The sequence below is a fragment of the Gallinula chloropus genome, assembly GCF_964237585.1.
Source record: "Gallinula chloropus genome assembly, chromosome: Z".
NCBI lineage: Eukaryota > Metazoa > Chordata > Aves > Gruiformes > Rallidae > Gallinula > Gallinula chloropus.
Window position 1 is genome coordinate 35,014,067 of NC_140089.1, and position 21,363 is coordinate 35,035,429.

At 42.1% G+C, this 21,363-nt stretch overlaps 1 protein-coding gene across 1 annotated transcript in view; it reads right to left on the bottom strand.

Moving 5' to 3' along the window:
- Window positions 1-19,197, bottom strand: part of FREM1 (FRAS1 related extracellular matrix 1) — a gene marked incomplete at both ends in the record, with an annotated part of 56,762 nt that extends 37,565 nt beyond the window's left edge. The window contains 13 exons of the mRNA XM_084278955.1: window positions 40-248; window positions 1,213-1,380; window positions 2,386-2,476; window positions 3,641-3,837; window positions 4,431-4,573; window positions 5,873-6,217; window positions 8,005-8,136; window positions 9,871-9,979; window positions 11,122-11,445; window positions 12,103-12,299; window positions 12,782-13,083; window positions 13,673-13,767; window positions 18,967-19,197. Coding sequence (XP_084135081.1) covers window positions 40-248; window positions 1,213-1,380; window positions 2,386-2,476; window positions 3,641-3,837; window positions 4,431-4,573; window positions 5,873-6,217; window positions 8,005-8,136; window positions 9,871-9,979; window positions 11,122-11,445; window positions 12,103-12,299; window positions 12,782-13,083; window positions 13,673-13,767; window positions 18,967-19,197 — 2,543 coding nt within the window. The remainder of the gene's footprint in view (window positions 1-39; window positions 249-1,212; window positions 1,381-2,385; window positions 2,477-3,640; window positions 3,838-4,430; window positions 4,574-5,872; window positions 6,218-8,004; window positions 8,137-9,870; window positions 9,980-11,121; window positions 11,446-12,102; window positions 12,300-12,781; window positions 13,084-13,672; window positions 13,768-18,966) is intronic.
- Between the last annotated feature and the right edge of the window lie 2,166 nt (window positions 19,198-21,363).

Sequence of the window (21,363 nt, forward strand, 5' to 3'; positions counted from 1 at the left end):
TCAGACACTGCAAGAAAAAAGGACAGCCACTCTTCTTACCTGACTGCCAGGGTGTGCAGGTGCCACCAGGAAAGCCTGTCGCCTTCATTCAAGGGAATGCCATCCAGCTCTACCGCCCCATGCTGAGGTTTTCTCTGCACAAGGAGGAGGAGATGCTCCCGTTTTGTGTCCACATCGGAGATGAGAATGTGTCCCTCTGTGACGGGGCTCAGGCCACCCTCTTCCAATCTCAAATGCCTTGTAAAAACCTGCATGGAGGAGAAATGATGAATTCTTTTTTCTACTGCACCTCCAAACATCCACCAAAGAGAGTAGTTTCAATACACTCCGGCGTGAGAAGGTGCGGCACTTTAAAAAACAAAACACTTAAGGCTGGACTCTTTTCTGCTGTGCTAGGAAAACCTATGAATTTACTAACAGTAGACCCCAATACATGCAGCCCTGTTCTGATCCCATTCACTGGGAATCCTGGCCTTCATACACAACAGGGAACACAAAGAGTAGGGACGTGCAGGAAGGTGGCCTTGTGCAGGCCTATTCTGCCCTACGACATGCATGACAAGTAGTCGTGGCAACACATAGGGCTTCCAACTGCCCCGGCCAACGTTGTCATCATCATTGTCATCTTCTCTTTTTGTGGACCAGCAATAGAACCTGAGGGAACAGCATGAAGCTGCAACAGGGGAGGTTTAGGTTGGGTGTTAGGAAGAGGTTCTTTACTGAGAGGGTGGTTGGGCACTGGCACAAGCTCCGCAGGGAAGTGGTCACAGCCCTGAGCTTGACTGAAGTGGTCACAGCCGTAAGCCCTGAGAAGCATCTGGACGCTGCACTCAGTCACATACTCTGACTTGGCTTGTGCTGTGTGGAACCAGGAGTTGGACTTGATGATCCTTATGGGTCTCTTCCAACTCAGGATATTCTATGATTCTCTGAATTTAGTGATGTGCACCACACCGGGATGTGACATCAGTATTTTCGTACAGCCATTTAGACACTGAAGGTAGCCCTCAGCTTATTTAGCACAAAAAAATCACCTTGCACACTCACCAGACTTTGCCTCAGTCCCAATGCTGGCTACATGCAAGACACTGAAACCTTGATCCCATGGAAAATATATTGCTTATTTCAGTCAGATCAGGAAATCTCTGCATTTCTGATTCTACCCAAAGCCATTTCCGGGTCCTTCACCTCTTGCCTTCACCACCACCCTACCTGTGGGGCTTGATTGTCCACAGGAAGAATTGTAATATTGAAGCAGATCCCATACAAAGTGCCACCATGCTGATTGCTGATGGAAAAAACAAATTGGACTTGCTGAGGATCAGGCCCAATGTCCTGCAGCGGCGGCATGTAGGCAACTTTCAAATAGTTCACAGCATGCTGCCAAAAAGAAGAGGGGGGCATTGTAAGAAGAGGTAATGCTGGTCTTCACAATTTAGGACATCCTCGTCCCCTGATTAGATGTTATCTGAACTGTCAAAATTAATTCCAGAAACTTTGCACATGCTGCTTGGGTACTGGCAATACCTTGATTGAATACATCTTTAGCTACCGATCAGGTGAGTACAGGTTGAAATACTGAAACCTGTAGCAAAACAATACTGACATGGTGTATAAGTGATAACAGAGGCAACAGCTTTGTTATCTTGATGAAGCCTTTTAAGAACACTGGTCTGAAGGCCTTTTCTAACTATGGTTTTAAAACAGTCAATCAAAACAAAGCTTTTGATGTACCATCTCACATAGCCGGCGAATTTGCCCTATACCAGTATGAATATGCTGCACCCTCTGCCTGTCCAGGTGAGGGCAGGCTGGTGAACAAGGCTAAAATATTCACCAAAAATCTTGCATCCACGCACCCATATTAGACATGTGGTTAAGCGTTTGTAGACTCAAAGCTCTCATTATAGTTCTGCAGCTATCACCTGTTATGCAACCTTAACCATACAACAGAATATAAAACAGGAGACTTTATGAATATTTGTAACACACCTGTCAAACTACAGAAGCATGAAAACTGAACAACAAAATCCCCAAAAAGGCCTGTTCCAGCCTGTACTGCATCTGTTGGTGGAGACACCTCATTTTGTGTATTTTTTCCTTCCTCCTAACGTCATGCTGGAGCCAAATTCAGACTACCCTATGCAATCACAGCCTCTGCTGAGTTCAGAGAGATGTGTTTACATACTGCAGAACTGAAGCATGGTGGAAATTTATTTTAAAAGCTGGAGCTGAATTAGCAAAGTTTTGAGCTTCTTAAGCAGAGCTTGTTATAGTACTGCTCTTTATTTTTCACCTCTTGTTTTCCTGTCAAAAAGGAGCCACAAGCTGGTAGCTTTTAAAAAATATTTAGAACTGCTTATGATGTCAGATAACATAACAAACCTGAGTAAATGACCGCAGTGCAAGAGCAGCAGGATCCTTGACCAGCTTTGGAATGGTGTCCACCATAAACAGCTTCCCAGCGTCTGAATGGCTGTACAAAAATATGTATGTCACACCCTGGTTAGCAATACCAAAGAACAGGAAAAACAACAGTGACATATTTTAGTCTTGCATTTCAGATTAACTTCCCACTCACAGCTGCATTGAAGTAAAACCACTTTTCTTCCCTCTACCCCTGTTATTCATTTAAATGTTATCACACACTACTGATAACAAGAAATATTTTTCAGGATCATCATGAACAATCATTGCATACCTTACAGGAAAGCTCTGGGTTTGCTACAAGTGTGCCTCTGCACACCCCAAATACCATTTACACCACCTGTAATTCTAGTCCATCACATTCTTCTTGCTTACATACCCACATTTATCTTTATGTAGAAAAATAAATTATTTATTGGTTTTGTGCATCTTAGAAACTCCTGAAACGAACCAGTTTCCAGCAATCCAGCTTTCCAACCACAGCAAACAACCAACTGTGGCTATTTCACTGAATAAGGGAACAGTCCCAACATCTTTTTCCCCCACCTGCGTGCTGATCCTTTTTTTCTTCAGGTCAAAATTCAAAGTGTTGATTGTCGGCTTAAATCCTACAATAGCTGGATTTAAAACTTTTCTGTTTAGCAGATTGTTGCCAGTGCTGTCATGAGTTTACCAAATGGTGAAAGACCGTCAGTGACTACACCTGTTCCTCTCATAGCCCTATTGCCCCCACAACCTCTTCTGCCTGCATTCTGCTCCACCAGGTTCCATGGTGATAGTACATATCTTAGAAAAGGCTGTAGCACCTCATCTTCTCAGTCTGGGACAAGTCCAGATCAGCCCCACTCTATCAGTCGAGAGAGGTGCTGGGGGTTGTGTTTATGGCTATGCAAGATCCCACAGGCTAGTGTAAAATAAAAGTCCAGCAAAAGGAAAGAAAAGATTTTAAGTGCTTTCCTCCTTCTTATTTCTTTCTAAAATATATGTGGGTTATGTTTGGGATTTTTTGTAATTACTCTGTGTATTATTCTGTTGCTTTCAGCTCTAGCTCACTCTTACTCATCAACAGGAGAGCTGCACCCAACTATAGCCACTTGCACTTTAAATAAGCATGAAGAACCTGAGACTCAAACATTCTGCTGCACTGAGGCTGCTCCTCTTACATAGGTCATTGCCCTGTCCCACCTGCAAGATTATGATAGGTCACACCTACCTGTGAGTGCAAGAGAAAAATGGGGAAGTGGTTATGGTGTATGTGAGCTCTCTGTCTTGCTCTTCCACATCTATGAAGTGGAGGTGTTTCTTAGTTAGGTGAGCAATCTCGGTCTCCTTAACAACCAGGTGACGGGTCACTCCTGGTGCTTCTCGGGGTAGCTGATCATCCACAGGGATAATGTGCATCATCATCACCTGAAATCAAGAAGACAGTAAAATCATCAGCCTCAGTAAGAGAGTGTCCAAGCAGCTGTTTCCAAACATGCACACAGAGAAGTAAATGGACCCCTGGAACGTGACATATGGGATGTGGCTGTCATGCTGTATCAGGAACACATGAATAGTGAAGATATGCAACAGTTGAATGCAAAGCCTATGAATAGTAGCAATTTCCCTTTAAATTAAAGTTAAGTTCAGTATGTTGGACTCCCGGGTGAAATAAACAGTATCTTCTCAGTTGACTTAAGGAGGGCTATTTAGCTTGTTTGTACCACCTACAAATCTAATTTCTTTTTAACATTTCTTTTTACACTAGGAAAAAGTCTTCACAATGGACTTATCTCTCTGTGACTGGGCAGAGAGTTACCCCATGGAAAGAAAGAACAGGAACTAAAGAGCTAGCACTGAAGAATATCATTGGTGGTGATAACCTCAGTGATGGCAAACAGAAAAGATCTACACCAGTTTGATTTGAAAGTCTGTCAGAAGGTGCAAAATCATCTGACATTAAAAAAAACCAAAACCAAACAAACAGACAGGGATCTGCCAAAGATATTTCCATTTCATACCTGTGGCTCTGAGAGATTGGGAGGGTCGTGGCTATCACACAGCACAAATTCAAGGGAATCTTCAAATATTTCTCCTCCCAAATGATGATAATAAATTATTCCATTAAATAGGTCCCTCTGAAGAAAACTGCTGACAGAATACCCTGTTGAATTGAAGAATATACTTTCTATTGAACAGTGCATGATTTTAATAACTCATAAAAATTATCCATTACCTGTGCAAGTAACAGGTGAAGCATAACCTCCTCTTTCTCAACCTAACTTGGGAAAGCCTTTTGAAATATTATCTCATTGTTTTCCATGTTTCCTGAAGATCACCAACTTCTTTTCTCTGTACTGAAAGATCATTCCAATAATGAAGGAATCCAGGAAATGGGCCTAAAGGTCTCCTCAGAGGACAGAGGAGAACTTGCAGTACTAGCAGCCTCTGCAGTCTAGCACAGGAATTTCTGATTTCAGAAATGAATTGTAAATAGAACGAGAGGTTGCTTACTTTTTTTAGCATCATTAGTGTCATCTAATAGCTTTGAACTTATCAGGATCCTCCCAGATGAAATAACTCCCAACTAGCCCAACTTTTCTGGGGGATGAAAACTGGACTCAGAATGGAAGAAATATGGGATAAATTGTGTTCACAGGTATAGTTATCCTGGTGCAGAGATGTGATTTCACCCCGGCTGAGAGCCGAGATCCAAGCAGCTGCCTGCTCCTTAAAGGAAAAGAGGAGGGGGAGGAGGGGGGAGGAGGGGTATGAGGCAAGGGAAGGGAAAAGGAAGAGGCAAATAACAACCCCAAAACCAAGAAACCAAAAGCCTGTGGGTTGGGATAAGGATAGTTTACTAAAATAGCAGAAAGATAAAATATAACAATGCTAACAGGACTTTAGAGCAAAAAATATATGAAGCTGTTGATACCCAATGCAGTGTCTCACCGAACCCACAGCTCAGGCCGTGCTACCCAGAGCCGTCCCGAAACCCGACCGTCCCCCCAAAACCGCGCGTCCCAGAGCTGCCCCTCTCCTCCTCTCATCAGCCCCCCTTTATACCGAGCAGGACGTAATTGGCATGGAATACTCTCTTTGGCCTGATTGGGTCACCTGTCCTGGCTTCACCCCTCCTTTCTCATGAATAGAGAAATATGAAGAGCTGAGAAAGTCCTTGACTGTCTGACAGCAACTAAAACCATCAGGGTGTTACCAGCACTGCTTCCATTTTAACTCTCAAACACAGCATTCCATCCACTGCTACAAGAGAAGTTAACTCCATCCTGACCAAAACCAGCACAAGAGACCAACATTAATTCATGATGGGGATTTACACTATAAAGAGAAAAGTCCATATTTGCCATGATTTGTCCTGGGTCAAAATAAGTTCTATTTATAGCATTTAATAAAGTTTTAAAAGAAGGGGATGAAGAAAATCATGCTATCATGGATGTGATACCTATCAAGTTTGGTCCTGGTTTCTTCATGATTTCTCCAGCCTGTGGTGGCTTGGTAATATTGAATAGTATGTAATCATCACTGGAGTCCATGTCAGAGGCGTGGAGCATGGAGCCCTGAATCAGGATCGTCTGTCCCTCATAAACTTCAATTACAACATTGCTGATAAGAAATGGAGGGCTGTCATCTTTAGGGAGGATATTGATTGGAAACTTATGGCGAATACTATGGAGGCCATCAAAAATCCGAAATACCACAAAGTCCTTAGTAGAATCACTGTCATCATGATGGTAATGAACAACTCCAGCCTGGATGTCAGAGACTGTGAACATGAATCCTTTCCCTCCTGTCAAAACAGAAGAAATCACATCAGAAACATGCAGTGCAGCCCAGAGGAGAAACCTTCCACCAATACGAATTTTATTAAGGGAGAGAGAAAGAGAATGCATTTCAAACTAGAAAAATCACATGTAATTTCACCCACTGGAAACAAGTTTGTGGGATTTGGAATAGTTAAAAAGAATGCAGAATTTGTAATTATGGCTGCAGAGACAAATCCTCCAAATGTCCATTCTGCGAAATATATCCTCCAGTATCAAAGATTTTTCACTGCAACTGTTGCTACTTGAATTTTAACCTCAACTCTCTTATCAGAACATTTTACGTGTATTTTAAGCATTGAAGAGAACATGCTTTAAAATTACAGCTCAGCACAGCAGCCCCCCTATAGCACCATGTCTAGAGCTGAGCCAAGCTAACACTGCTGACCCCGCTGTTTCTGCCTGTAGCATTAGAAGAGGATGATTGTGCAGATACTGAACTCATTGGCAGTGGTTTCCTGAGGTGATATATAATTGTCAGTAGTTATCATTTCCATTAAATTCCTAACATCACCTTCCCCTTTCCTTTAAGCACTTGTTTTATGTCTCTGAGCTATGCATTTTACATGGTTACGTTTAACTATCAAAAAATCCAGTGTTGACAGTGGCAGCATCTTTCCACCCTGCCAAAGGCAGAGTGATTCTTTTCTAACTAATCATTTTCCCAAGGAGACCAGCACTGTGCTGACTCATGAGACTGCAAAGCAAAATTAGTAATACCGACAATGCAGAAGGCTAATGAATTAGCAGCTTTTTGAAATAAACTTTAAAGCTGCCAGTAAATAACATCCATATCCAAACGTTGTTTGCATTTGCCAACAAATCAAAACAGCTCATCATTCCTTAGCATCTTTGAGCAAGAAGTAAAAATGCAGTGGCTGCATTTCACCTAGGTGCAGCCTGCTCAGTGAAAGCCCAGCTGACGTCCCGAACACCTCAGCTCTGGGACGCAAGCATACGTTGAAAAAGTACAGGTTTAAACGCTGATTTTTACAGCACTTTCGGTTAAATCTCCGTGCCTATGGCGGCTGTATCAGAGGAAGCCGGTCAGCAGAGGGAGCTGAGCTCTCTGGCAAGCCTGGCTCCCGCAGCAGCGGCCGCCTCCCCCTGCCCGGAGCAGGCGGGGCAGGGCCGGGCTGGGTGGCGGCTGCTGCCCGTCGCTGCGAGGCCGTGCCCGCTTCCCTCGGCTCCGGCTCTGGCCCTTCGCTCCCGAGGGGAAAACTGCAGAAGGGCTATTCTCTTGCCTCGGATTTTCTTGCTTCCTTTGAGCGACGCAGAGCGAGAGGCATCTGTGCTGACGTTCCTCTCGCAGCAGCATTGCAGCACGGCGTTGCCCATCCTCATTTAGCCGTGGTGAGACAGGGCAGCATCAGTCAGGCTTCATGATACTGCTGGCTGCATTAGCATCAGCTTGGGCTGAATCCACCTCCGGTGAAGGAACTGAGAGGCAATTTAGTTTTCTAATGAAAGCAGTGTGTGGGCGAAGTGCCAGGCTTGCAAGTAACCCCCATGCATAAATACACTTAATTGCAAAAGTGCCCAAGCTACACAATTGACTTACTTTCTGAGCTCACAATATTTTTAATTTCTCACTGTGCATCCAGGTATCTCCTTCCACACTTTCTTGCCTTGTAAATAAGTCCTATGCTGGGAGCCCACAGCAGGGAGTGACATTACGACCGACTTGATCATATATGGTAGCCAGTTGTCACTAGAGATTGTGTTTCCAGGCCCTTGAGTTGAAATGATTTACCTCTCACTGTGAGCCGCCCATGCTGTAAGCCATCAACTGTGACCAAGCGAACATTTTGTATGTCATCGTTGTCAACAATTTGGAAGTGTTGCCACGTGATGGGTCGGGATTGCCCTTCCAGGAGATTGAGGCCTGCAACAAGCAGAGTGCTATTTCACCAACATGTCTGCAACATTCAAGGCTGTCAGCATCTAAATTTCCTATAAGATTTTGCAGTCAGGAAAAAAGTCATGTTTAATTCCATGTACATACCTACCTGTGACTGATATTTCAAAGCCAACTTAAAAGCTTGAAGGATATAGAACTCCTTGAAAGAGTCCAGCACAGGGCCACCAAGATGATTGAGGGAGTGGAACATCTTCCTCATGAGGAGAGCCTGAGGGAGCTGGGCCTCTTTAGCTTGAAGAAGAGACTGAGGGGTGACCTCATGAATGTTTATAAATATGTAAAGGGTAAGAGTCAGAAGTATAAAGCCATGCTCTTCTCAGTGATGGCCAGTGATAGGACAAGGGGCAGTGGGTGCCAGCTGGAGCACAGGAAGTTGCATGTGAATATAAGGAGGAACTTTTTCACTGTGAGTGTGACAGAGCACTGGAACAGGCTGTCCTGAGGGGCTGTGGAGTCTCCTTCCCTGGAGACATTCAAAACCCACCTGGATGCATTCCTGTGTGATTTAGTCTAGGTGATCCTGCTCTGGCAGGAGGGTTGGACTAGGTAATCTTTCTAGGTCCCTTCCAATTCCTAATGTTCTTTGATTCTGTGATGGTGTCTTTAATCTGACACACTTGCCTTAGCCAACTGTCTTTAATGGATTTTTTTTCAGAGAAATTATGTATTCCGGTTCATAGTGATTTGGTAGACTAAATAGGGACATTTCTGGATATCTGCACAAACTGGAGCATTGCACTTGCAATCTCACAGTGTCTGAAACTGGGCACTCAACTTCCTTGTGAGTATGCATTTAAAATATATATTGATCTTCATCACAGAGGACAGTATCTCTCCTTTTTACTCAGTCATTTTGGGGTGAAATAACTCTGGAAGACGAGACCTCTACTTCCCAGTTCCTTCCCCTTTCTACTGCTGTTTCTCTGGTGTTACCTTCAATACTTGTTTCATCTTACAACTTTGCCTTTTAATGATCAAATATCAATGTAAATTTCACTCTAAATGGGAGCACCTGCCCTGTCTCCAGTGCAGGCATTAGACATCTGTATGAATTAGCCTTGACCCTGTAAGGCTTCCAGGCTTCATTGAATTCTTTCACAGTGAGTGTGACAGAGCACTGGAACAGGCTACCCAGGGTGGGTGTGGAGTCTCCTTCTCTGGAGATGATTCATCTGGATGTCCTCCTTGTGAGATCTGTCCTAAGGAACCTGCTTTGTCAGGGGGATTGAACTCTGAAGGTCCCTTCCAACCCCTATAATTCTGTGATTCTGTGATTCATATGCCTGGTGGCATATCATACCCTCTTTTTTTTAGTTGTTTATTTTTACAGGCTTCCATTCAAAACACTACCAACAAGACTCAGTCTTCTCCATACACTACCCTACTGTTCACATAATTGTCTTTATTATTTACACTTTTAAATTTTTCATTCTTGAAGAAAGTACTATATATATGAATTCTCATTTTTCTGTGACTCCTTTTTTTCTTTATTTTTCATTCCAGTTAAAACTTATGATTATTTTTCAAGTTGTAACATGTTTCCCCAAAATGGGTAAAGGGGAAAATAGATTTACGCTCCCTCAGTTCATTGATCTTTAAACTTCAGGTATAAATTTGAATTTTAGAGCTTTGTTGAATGTCTAATGCCAAAGCATTATAAAATCTGTAGCAAAATAAACCAAGGAAAGGAGATCTCACCTGTATTCCATGAAACCCGGGGAGCATTTGTATCTGTTGTTCTGATAGAAAGATGAACAGTGACTGGTAAACTCCTTGCAAAGTAGAAGTCATGAACCTCAAACTCCACCTGTTGTAAAAACAGACAAACAATTTATTGAAATGAAAATTGAAAACCAGCTATACCTCAAAACACATATAGCATGTTCTTACCTGAGAGATTTAAAAGTATTCTAACAATATGTTGACAAACAAACTCAATTTAGCTTCTAAAAAATGCTCCTGAGGTTCTGCACTAAATTAAGAATCTGCCTTCTGCAGTATCCACAGTGAATGCTCAGAAAGTTAGTTTTCACTGGGTGGAAATTAATGGAAAAGAAGTATTTTTGTGGTTGTTTGGGGCAAGGTTAAAAAAAACCCTAAGAGTTATCAGCATCAGGTGCCAAAGTTACTGTTATTCTCCCTTCCATTATACCTTTTCCCCAGCTTACCTTGCTCTGATTTTTCTCTCTTTGGTTTCATTACTTTAGTCCCAATCATTTTGGTTGTGTGTGTGTGTGTGTTATTGCTTAACTATCCTATCAGATAGGTATTTTGTAACTATTAGCGCATATATATATTTAATTAATTAATTTCTCTTCCTCTTATACCTCCTTTTTAAGACTATTGCTTTTTTCTCTGAGTGCTGGCAGACTGTTGAATTACACAAAATATCTATCAGCACAGATTACTGAAAAAATGAAGTAGCACTTTACCCAAAGTAGTAGACATTCACTGTTAGCACTCTGTGGCAGATCTGGAAGGAGAAACATCACTAGCAGCTAACACAGAAAAGGGAGAAGCGATGCTCTGATCACTCCCATAAAACACAAATGCATTCCTGCAGCCTTCATATCCTAGATTGACACTGTTTATTTACCCCATTACTCCAGACCTTGGAGATACCAGCCTGCTCTCATCATTTACATCATCTTCTCTATGCTAGCAACATGTTTTTACTCCTCCCAGTAGGATCTGTTGGGACTCCTTATTTGTTATCCCTGTGCCACCACTGCCACATTAGGTAGGACAATCAAATCAAAAATCAAATGGCAATCCTGACATTTAAGCTGCTTTGTCTCTCATGGTTTTAGATATGTCACCTGTCCACAGGTCATAGGGATCAGCAGTCTCACATAGAGAGTAAAGCTGTGTGGAAAAGACATCACTTCCCAAGGCCCTTGGTTAGGTCCTATTTCCCTGTTCCCTTCATAAAATATATTACATGGTCACCTCATAATTTCTCCTCTCTGTATGGCTGTTATTTGGAGGCTGATAAGCAATGAGCATGTCATTGAGGTCTTTCCATGTGAAGGAACCAACAGCTTTTGTATGGTCAGATAGATGAGTGATGAAGCCCTGCAGAGGTGGCTTGGTAATGTTGAAGACTAGCAGGGACTTCGGAGTTTCGTTGTCTTCAGCATCAACAGTTGTGGTTGTAATGTGGGTTAAAATAAATTGATCTACTTCCAGGAAGAACTTTGCAGTTGGGACAGCCTTGGGTATTTGATTGGGGATAGCACCTTTAATCTGAACAGGGATCCATGCGTACTCAGTCTACAACAGGAAAAAATGAGACAAATGAAAGAATAAAATGAAGCAAACAAACAAACAAAAGTCAATTTCTGTTATTTTCACATAGCTACTAGGGGTAGATGTTAAAGTAATCATTCTTTTGAAAATAAAAATTGAAACATTTTAATAAGAAAATGCCTAAAGTAAATATTTAGAATTTAGGAATAGGTCTTCCAGGTTCACTGGTCTTATTTGTGTCCTTAATTTTGGGCTGAAACAGTTTACGTAATTTGATGTGAATTAAATGAATAATGTTACTTGACAGAAACATGCAGGATCCATTAATTATTAACCGAATATGTTCTCAGAGCTCTTAACTTATTAACTACTATATATGTTGAAGTCGGTGCAGTTAGTACTCTATAAAAATGGTGGAATTATGCCAGAATTAATTTTGCTCTCAGGCTAAATTACTTATGCCTGCCAGCAAACAAGCAGAGGTGTTTCTCTGTAGCCACAATGGTCTAAGCATAGGAGCATGGTGACGATTCATTTCATTTGCCCAGCTGGCAGTGTTGTTAAGAACTGAATATACTTTCAAGATTGCTCTCTCTCTTCAAAGTTGAAAGGAATTGACAGAGCTTTGGATTTTCTAACCAGGAAGACAGTCAGAGGTTGCAAGATTGCATAGAAGTCTACCTTGTGCAGAGTTTTGCTCCTGCTGTCTGTGAGATCCAGCCTCACAGGAATATAATCGGTGTCAGGCGAGGGAGGGTCAAGGTGCTGATATCGGATCCCCATCCTCAGAAATTCTTCGCAGCCCATTTTTGCGTCGTGAACAGCTCCTGGTCCCAGCACGCAGCTCTCGTTTCTGCACTGCTGGCCCAGGCTGTGGTCTGTAACCAACAGAAGCAATAGTGAAACAGGTACTGGAGCAGAAATCAACATGGGACATTTATCCGCACAGCTAAATTAACCCTGATTAAAGGCCAGTGTGATGATGATTAGGAGTCCTTTCCTGCCTTAGCTTTTCCTACAGAATTTTCCAACCTCCCTTGGTCTCTTGGGTAGATGTTGCCTCCAGCAACTCGTGGTGCAGTTTCTACTGAGGTCTGGCACTCTCAAGGCCGTCACACTGGTCCACACGCCTTGGAGCCAAAGCCAGACTTCAACCGAGGCATTACTGACCCAGATCTGTGATCTGCATTGAGACCCACACAAACTTCATGCCCCTTTCAGTTCTCGTGATAGCTCAAGCTGTTCATTAAACTTCACATGACCTACTCTTACCCAGCAAGTCTGAAGCAACCCACTTCTGCAGACTTAATCTGCTGGTGTCTTTGAACCTGCTAATGCAAACAACTAAAGCATATCATACTGGGGCCGGGGAAGAAGCTCTGTGGCTGATCTCCACGAAGCTGCTCTGAATGTGCTTCCCCAGTGATGACCTGGCCGTGAGCAGGAAGGTGGGTTTCTGAAGAGGCTATGGAGATGGTGCAATCCAGATTTATCTTCCTGTCATAGTCGAAAGTAAGGACGTTCTTGTCAATTGCCCTGGACAGACCATAGTACTCAGGGACCTCCAGGGCACGGGAGCGCATTTTGATGATGTTACAGTCTGGTTCAAGTAACTGCACGTGGAGGGTGAAGATTTCTACGAACGTTTCTGTTTCTGTAAACCTATAGGTGATAGAAAGACGTTAATTATGCTTCCTCCTATCTACTATCACTCTGTGACTTTGGCGTCAGCCTCACCTTCTACACTGAATTACTTGAACCCCTTTTTCTTGTGTGCCCTCAAACCCCAGAATGGCAGAGACCATGAGGTGCCAGACACTGCTGTCCACCTCCTCCTCCCTGTAAAAACAGTGTCTGGGCGAAGAAAGAGGTTACTGGCTGTGTATATGGAAGGGTCCGTGTCCCTGCCAGCAGGACACCACAGAACATACCAGGCTCTGAATCTACTGTTGCCACTTTCAATAATAAAAAGAAAAATCACCTGTTTTCTGTAATAAACAAGCAATGTGCATTATTTCTTACTACTATCAAACATTATTGCAGCATATCTGAAATACATTGTGACAAAAGTTTCCTTAACCAGATGGCCACTTTTTGACTAAGGATGCTGCTGCTGTATCTAAGTAGTTATGAAATGCACAGAAGAACATATTTTTACCTTGAAAACATGAAAAATGGACTGCTTGCTCTTCCTGAGGGCAGCTGTTCTTCAGGTAACAACAGAGTGTAATCTCCTGCTGCTGCTGCTTACCTGTATAGCCTAAGCATGACCGTGTCTTCATCTAAAATCGGACAGCCGTTGTGGGTATATTTGACTTCATTAGGAAGGAAGTGACAGTCAAAAACCTATGGAGAAAGAATAGGCAACACTACCAAGGATGTCAACCTCACAGCTTCTGTTCCACTTCTCTCTGACCATCAGGCTAAAGACATTTTTAACCTGTAGTTTACTTCTATGAATAGGTATTCACCTGTTCTGTGCTCTCCCCGTGAGAGCCAGAGCAATCACATTAATCTGGGGCTGATGGCACTCTGCAAGGGAACAGGCCTATAAATATGATTGTTTCAGGCTGCCAAGTTCCTCCTGCAGCACAACAAATAATCTGAGCGCGTATTTCTACCACTGAAGCCGGTGCACTTACAGATGGAGTTCTATTCTGCAGGAGAACTGCAATGAATCTGAAAAGCCAGCAGTCCCTGCAGAATAATGTTTGATTTCTTAGCATTTAAAGTTGCTCATGGCAATAGCTTGGTTATACTGTAAGCTCTACTTTATGATCACTACCATTGAACTACAAAAGTATGATCCTGTGAAACCTCTTTGTTGGAAATATTGCTAGCTCAGGTTTGTTACGTGTTTTTTGCAACACTGGCTTTATACCAGTAGCCTTTTACCAGATCAGATGTCATCTCTGTGCCACACCAACACCCAGCCCCAGTGTCACTGTAATCCCACAGCATAACTATCCATAGTTTAAGTACCTAAAACGGACACTTGTTTCAGGCTGATTGCTTTATTTAATGGTCTGTTGACTTGTGAAAGTAAGGCAATACAGAAAAATGTCTGACCCAAATGAGAAAAAAAAAAATTGCTTTGGAGAGTTCTGGCACAGCCATTCTTTGGAGCAGGGCTTTGGATTTTGGGGCATAGAGTTTTCATGTCCTCACATAAGCCTATTGGCAAGCCTGGCAAATTACAATTCCCCTGTAGCTGTATTTATTTATAAAGTTTTACAGCTGAAAGCTCCTAGCATGGATAAGACCGTGTCTGTTATTCTTGTGATAACAGGGAACCCCTACTCAAGCCCTACTCAAGCCCTACTCAAGCCATGCATAGATGGAGTATACTCATGTTTCATACCTGGAGAGAGACCGGACATATTCTTGTCAGCAAGAAAGCAAAAGCTAATCATTGCATTTCCTGAGTGTATTGCTGTGAAACTAAATGTGGCTTTGATTCAGTTTTTATGGGCAGTATTCACACATGATTAGTTCTTCCAAGGACTAAAATAAAATCTGTTCTGCATTCACTGATAGACCTGATGAGGCCATGACTAATAAGGATTAACATACATATGCATCTGGCTGATGAACCACATCTTTTTTGCAGAAAGGTCGTTTCTTACTACCAGTCACTTCTTAAATTACACCAAAAAGAGCCATGGAAAGGAAATGGCTTGCCTGCATTACCTACACATCTCCCCAGTCACTTTGGAGTGTGGTGAAATGGAAGGGGGATTTTAGTGGGGTTCTAAAAACTTGACTGCAAATGCAGTGCATGAGGAAACTCTTTGGATGCTCTGATTTTCAGTGTAAGAATAAAGTAATACATTAATGCCTAAATTAGTTTATAATGCATAGCTAACTGAAGTACATTATGACTGCTTTGTGGATTTACTTTAAAGGATATAAGAACTTCTGACCTTTGTTTCTTTCTAGCCATTAAATGAAATTAGAACTTGAATCTTTCTATAATGGGAAAATAATTAATCTGCTTTCATTATAGAAATGAAATAGATATATGATGTAGATCTGGGGGTCCAATACAAGAAAGATGTAGAACTGTTGGAGAGGGGTCAGTGGAGTGCCATGAAGATGATTAGGGCTGGAGCACCTGCCCTAAGAAGAGATCCTGAGGGAGCTGGGCTTGTTCAGCCTGGAGAAGAGAAGGCTGTGGGGTGACCTCATTGCAGCCTTCCAGTACCTGAAGGGAGCAAACAGGAGGGGAATCAACTTTTTAAAAGGATAGACAACGGCAGAACAAGGGGGAATGGATTAAAACTAAAAGGAGGAAAGTTTAGATTAGATATTAGGGGGAAGGTTTTTACAGAGACATGGTGAGGTGCTGGAACAGGCTGCACAGAGAGGTGGTGGATGACCCATCCCTGGAGGTGTTTAAGGTTGGATGGGGCCCTGGGCAACCTTGTGTAGATCCAGGCCTGGGGGTTGGTGGTCCTGCCTGTGGCAGGGGGGTTGGAACTCTCTGATCCTTGGGGTCCCTTTCCAACCCAGACCATTCTATGATTCTATGACTATGACCATCACTATCCACTTGCACTGAAGGTATTCTCAGATGCTTAAACTATGTGGAAATAGTCCTATATTCATAGTGATTTTACAATTTATCACCTGCTTTTAATTTTCTTCAAGAAGCATGTTATACAAAGTGGAGGTTTTTGGGTTTAGGGTTTTTTTAAAGTTAAATAATGAATTAGTTGATTAATAGATACATACATGTGGATTTACTACCCTTCCTATGGGGTAAAGAAATGCTGGAATAATCTGTATGGGGTTACAGGAAACATAACTGATTTTCTATTTCTTTGTTGGGACTGTTTAGAAAGAAAAGAGCAGTTTCTGAAAAACAAAATTTCTCTCATATCAGGAAGATTTTGACTATGTTGTGACGGTTCTTTTGTGTGTTGTTTTCAGATGTCACAGAAATATGTGTTTCATTGTTTTCAGTATTTAATAAACAATAAATATGTCTTTTTCTTTATTTAGTGTCTTTTTTTTTCTCAGTACAAGTTAACATAAAGGAAGGTGATTAGTTATTTAGATGGTGCTAAGTGATGGCCTTATGAAAAAAAAAAAAAGATAAATAGTTAGGTGGTGTGTAACCTTAAAGAAAAAATAAAGTGCATTATATACAAAAGCCACTCCCATTACAGCTTCCAGTAGTTCAAGGCTGTACACTGAGGGCGAGACTCTTCACAGCGCAGAGCCATCGAAGTCAGTGGGGTTTTTGGTGACATGTAGGTCTGGTGTGCAGCTGACAGTGAGATACTTCTCAGATGATGCATCCCTGTTCATAACAGAGGGGACTGCCTATGGCAGAGGAGATGGTTTATCATACCAAAGAATTAATTTGTTTCTTGCTAAGACATCATTAGTTCCATCTCTTAATTGATAGCAAGGGGATGGAAAATGAAGGACCTTTCCACAAAGGTCTGTTACCACTGACTGACAGTCACTTTATATATGTATAAGACACAATCTGCTTTGCAAAAAGAAACATCTGTTTTATGTTTCCTAATATGTTTTCCTTTTATATGAACAGGCAACTCTAATTGTCTGTAAATGTGCTGGGTAAGACAAAGGAGATCTAAATCTTTTCCTAATTACTGTCGAGCTTTGTTTTTTTCTACTTCAACTGCTTTTCAATTACAATTTATAATTAAATTGTCATACATTCCTAGAACATTACTTTCTTTAATGGCAGTAAAACTGATCAGACCAGAGACGTTTCTCTGGCTGCAGAATTTCCTGGAAGAAAGAGCATGAGTGGCACCGGGAAGGCCGGTGTCTGGCACATTTATTCAGGAATGGTCAAAGGTCAGGCAGCACTTTTCAGTGTCTGGCCCAGGATTTTAGCATTTAAAATAGAATCCCTCAACGTACAAATGCTCTACTGTTCTTTCCCAGTAAGGAAATGTGATTTGGGATAACCAGACTGCCTATCTCACTGGCAGTGTCCCAGGAGAACCCCAAATGGTGGGGTGTCTCTGATACTTTCACATCCCTACAAGCTGCAGAGAGGAAAAGAAGACACCTTTCCAAATGAAATGGCCCTCAAGCCAGGAGCTATTCAAGGGAAGTATCCCAGGCACCACCAGCAGCTACAGCCCCTTTCCAGCCTGGTGCCTCAAGGCCACCTGCCAGGCAGAGCTCACCCCTACAGATAGGATGTGTCTGCAGTCTCCAAGTGCCACATTCAGCTGCCTGGGCTCGCGCTGGGGACATGAAAGGATGGGCAGTTAATAGAGGTGGGGTTGGGAGAGGGAAAAGGCAAGGAGCCTAGGTATTCTGGATAATAAAGTATAGTGAGTATGCATTTCCTGGGGTGTCTGGAAAACTGCCTCTGACCCTGTGCTTGGAGCACATTGGGTTACAAAGGACAAACTGGCTTTTTCGAAATAACTTAGTCCTATTGCATGTAGAGGCTGAGGCATAAATCAAAAGCCAAATCACTCAGCCAGCCAGCTTGCCTACAGGAGTGCTTTGCCGGCCTCAAGTCTCAGCAGAGGCACTGCGTGTCTCGGGGCCAGTCGCTAGAGAAGATCACGCATTGCCCTGCTCATCATCTCCTGTTTTCCCTGGCGTGCCTTTGCTCCTCCTGAAGGCTGGTTCAGCTGAACAACTCGACAGTGGTCTGCAACAATAACAATGACGGCCAAGCCAGAAGCTTTGAAAAAAATCTACTGAGACTGGTGCTTCTGTAACCACCTTCACAGAAACCACCAGAAACCTCAGAGAGGATGTTTAAAACAGTATAGATACAGTAACTTAGAGAAGCGTATGCCCCATGGTACAATTAACAAAACTCTCTTAAAACAGACAAAATCTGTATGGTTACGGTTCATTTTAAAACCATTCATCTTCTACCACCACTGTTACATTTTCACATCAGTTACTTCAACTCCTTCCTGCTATGGCTCAGGTGGGGAGATTTGTGAAGCAAATGAGTAACAGAACAGTGATATGTGAAATACATTTCATTATTCCTACAAGCTTGAAATTTTAACAGAAAACATTTCTTTTTTATATATTTGCCATCTGCTAGCAATTTAGCTGTTGCAGAGCAGAGCAAACAACGGTGTACACAATGTGCTTATTGTATGTGATGATTCTTTTCTTAATTGCTCCCTAAGCAGTGGCTGCGTGACTAAAATGTAAAACGCTGTAGCAGGCTATGTAGCTACCCAAGGGGCATTACTCTCATGGTAGAAAAACAGGCAGCTGAGAAGCAGGAGTGTATCTCCTCACTGAAAGGTTTGGAATACCCGTTCTCTGCTTGTGAAAGGACTTTTGGACTGCACTCCCTTCTTTGCAGTCACATTACAGAGCTCAGCTTTTGGATTTCAGGGGTGCAGTTTTCTGTCAGGTGGCTACTTTTGGCAAAAGGCTGAATCTCACAATGCTGTTCAGTTTCATCCCTTTTAGTCAATACCCAAAAATATTTTAAAAAAGTAATCAATAAAGCATCTGTTCCATGTTTCTCCCACACCTGTGGACACTCAGAGCAGCACAAAGAAGCCCAAATACCTGCGGAGTTAGTGTCCCAACCCTCTGTGTTATTGGCTCATTGACCACCACTTCTATTTTGCAGGCATCCTTCTCTCTGGGGATGGAAAACTTGAGGTCATCTTCTGACAGGAAGACAGACTGTCCTTTCATCACTTTCACACCAAGGTTGACGCTAATAAAGGAGGAGCAGACAACTCTCAGAACAACAGGCAGCATTAGGAACAACAAGCTTTTCTCAAAGGGCTTCATAGTCTGAGAGGGATGCCAACTCTTTTCCACCAGTGAAAACGTTGTTAACAAAATAGGTCTTCTCTTTCCAGCGGATTTCCACCATATAAGGAAGGACCAAAACGTTAGTTGCAAGTAACCACGTGCCACATGTTTTCTCTTAAGATGCACCCTATGACTGAAATTTGGGTAGAAGTCTTTCAAAACATCCTTGGGTTTTTACAAAATTCATTGGTCAAAACTGACAAATTGATGAATGTGTTCTCAGAGTGATTTTAAGGTTTGTTAATCCTGAAAAAAAATAGAGAAGAAAAAGAAAGAAAATTTATTTAAGGCATTGAGCAACTACAGAGGGGGTGGGAGGACACACCCCCACAAAAACCTTCACCATCTCTTATAATTTCAGTTCATTTCAAGCAGCAGATTTACTTCACCTTTGAATACTGTTAAATTGCTCATAAAATTATCCATGTACCTATGAGACTTCTCTCTCAAGGATCAGCCCTCAATACGGATTCCAGGCACCTTTGATCTGTATATGCATATACAAACTATTGCTTGTTACTGGCTTTTTTTATGGCTGGGCCAAGTAGTTATTAATAAAAGGGTATGAGCACCCATATACTTTGAAAGTGCAGGAGTAGACATTCATCCAGATTCAGTATACCTTGAAGTGACACACACACACACAAGTAATCATTCTAAGGTAGATTCAGTAGAAATGAGGAACAAAAGATAATATGGAAAATAAAATTACACATGTCCCTCAGTTACAGCTAATCTTCATCTTTCATGTTTTATACTCATAAGAAAAGCACAGTTCTGACATTGAGCAAGCAGCATTGAAATCCTTATGAAGCCCTAATCACTATAACCCTCCAAAGTAACTGAACCTAGGGCTCAAAGAATTGGCAAAGGTATTGTTTTAATTAAATTTGGAAAGATCATAAGCTACCAAGCTAGTAAAGCATCAACATTTCTTCAGTTTATTGTAAATTTTTAGTGCCTCAAACACCTATTTGCACCATCTGATTTAACCACAACACTACCACAGACAGTGAGCTTTCCCCAAAGTGCGTAAGAAACCAAATCCACCTATCTCTTTATTCCCTTCATTATTGTTAACAGGTAAGTGTTCACTCCACTGTTTCCTGAACAGCTGACAACTGTGCTCACATACCTCTCCAGTTTTACCTTTAACTGAACAAGGAACACCCATCAAGAGTTTCTTTAAACTTACTCCCTAACGTAGCACAAGACAGATCCACTCACTTCAGCCCAGACTCAAGACTGAAGGCACTGGGACTAACATATGTTTGAAGTTAGATGTATGTTGACTACGTGGTGTGAGCCACAAATTTAAACTCCAGTTTTCTAGCTCTTTAACCGAAAATCTTTTGATTTTGATCTAAAATTATGCAACAACATCAGTCTGAACAAAATGTGAGAGAAAATGTGGAACTCTAGCCAGGAAAAAGGGAATGAAGTTCATGGCTGAAATGGGTTTTTTATGTGTTCCAGAAACAAATCAAAATCTCAAGTAATTTTTAAAAAAGTTTTCTTACGCAGACAGCTTTTACTAAAATCCAGATTTGCAAGTGTACTTGCTAATTTTTGTTGCTTTCTAGTGGGACGGGTACGCATGGCACTTCACAGAAATGAGCACATCTGAGACAGCACTCCACTCCCTGAAATTCACAGTTTTGAAACACAGTCTGCACTCCTATAATGGACAGCTTGGGAAGAGGGAGAGGAAAACAGATTACACGTCAGCCCCCAGGTGAGAAAGTATGTTTCGCAGCAAGCACGCTCTTTTAACCTGTCATTTATCACAGAGCACACAGATTGCTAGCACTTATCAAATATATTCTGTGTTCCCTTCATCAGCTCTGAAGTGTGGAGAGATGTTCTGAGTGAAACCCTTTTCCTCTTGCTTGTCTTCTTCCCGCTTCCTTAAACAAAGCGAAGATGGGGCTGAGGGAAATGAAATAACTTCCTTGGCATGTTTCAAGAAGATCTGCCTACCCCTGACTTCAGGCATGCCAGGATCCTTGGCTAGCAGGAAGTTCCTGGCACAGAGGATTTTAAATGGATTTTAAATCCTTTGACTCCAGCCCCTGATGAAGAATCAATGCATGAGTAAGTCACAACTAGTTTCAGAGGAAACTGGGCTTCTTAAGCCATAGA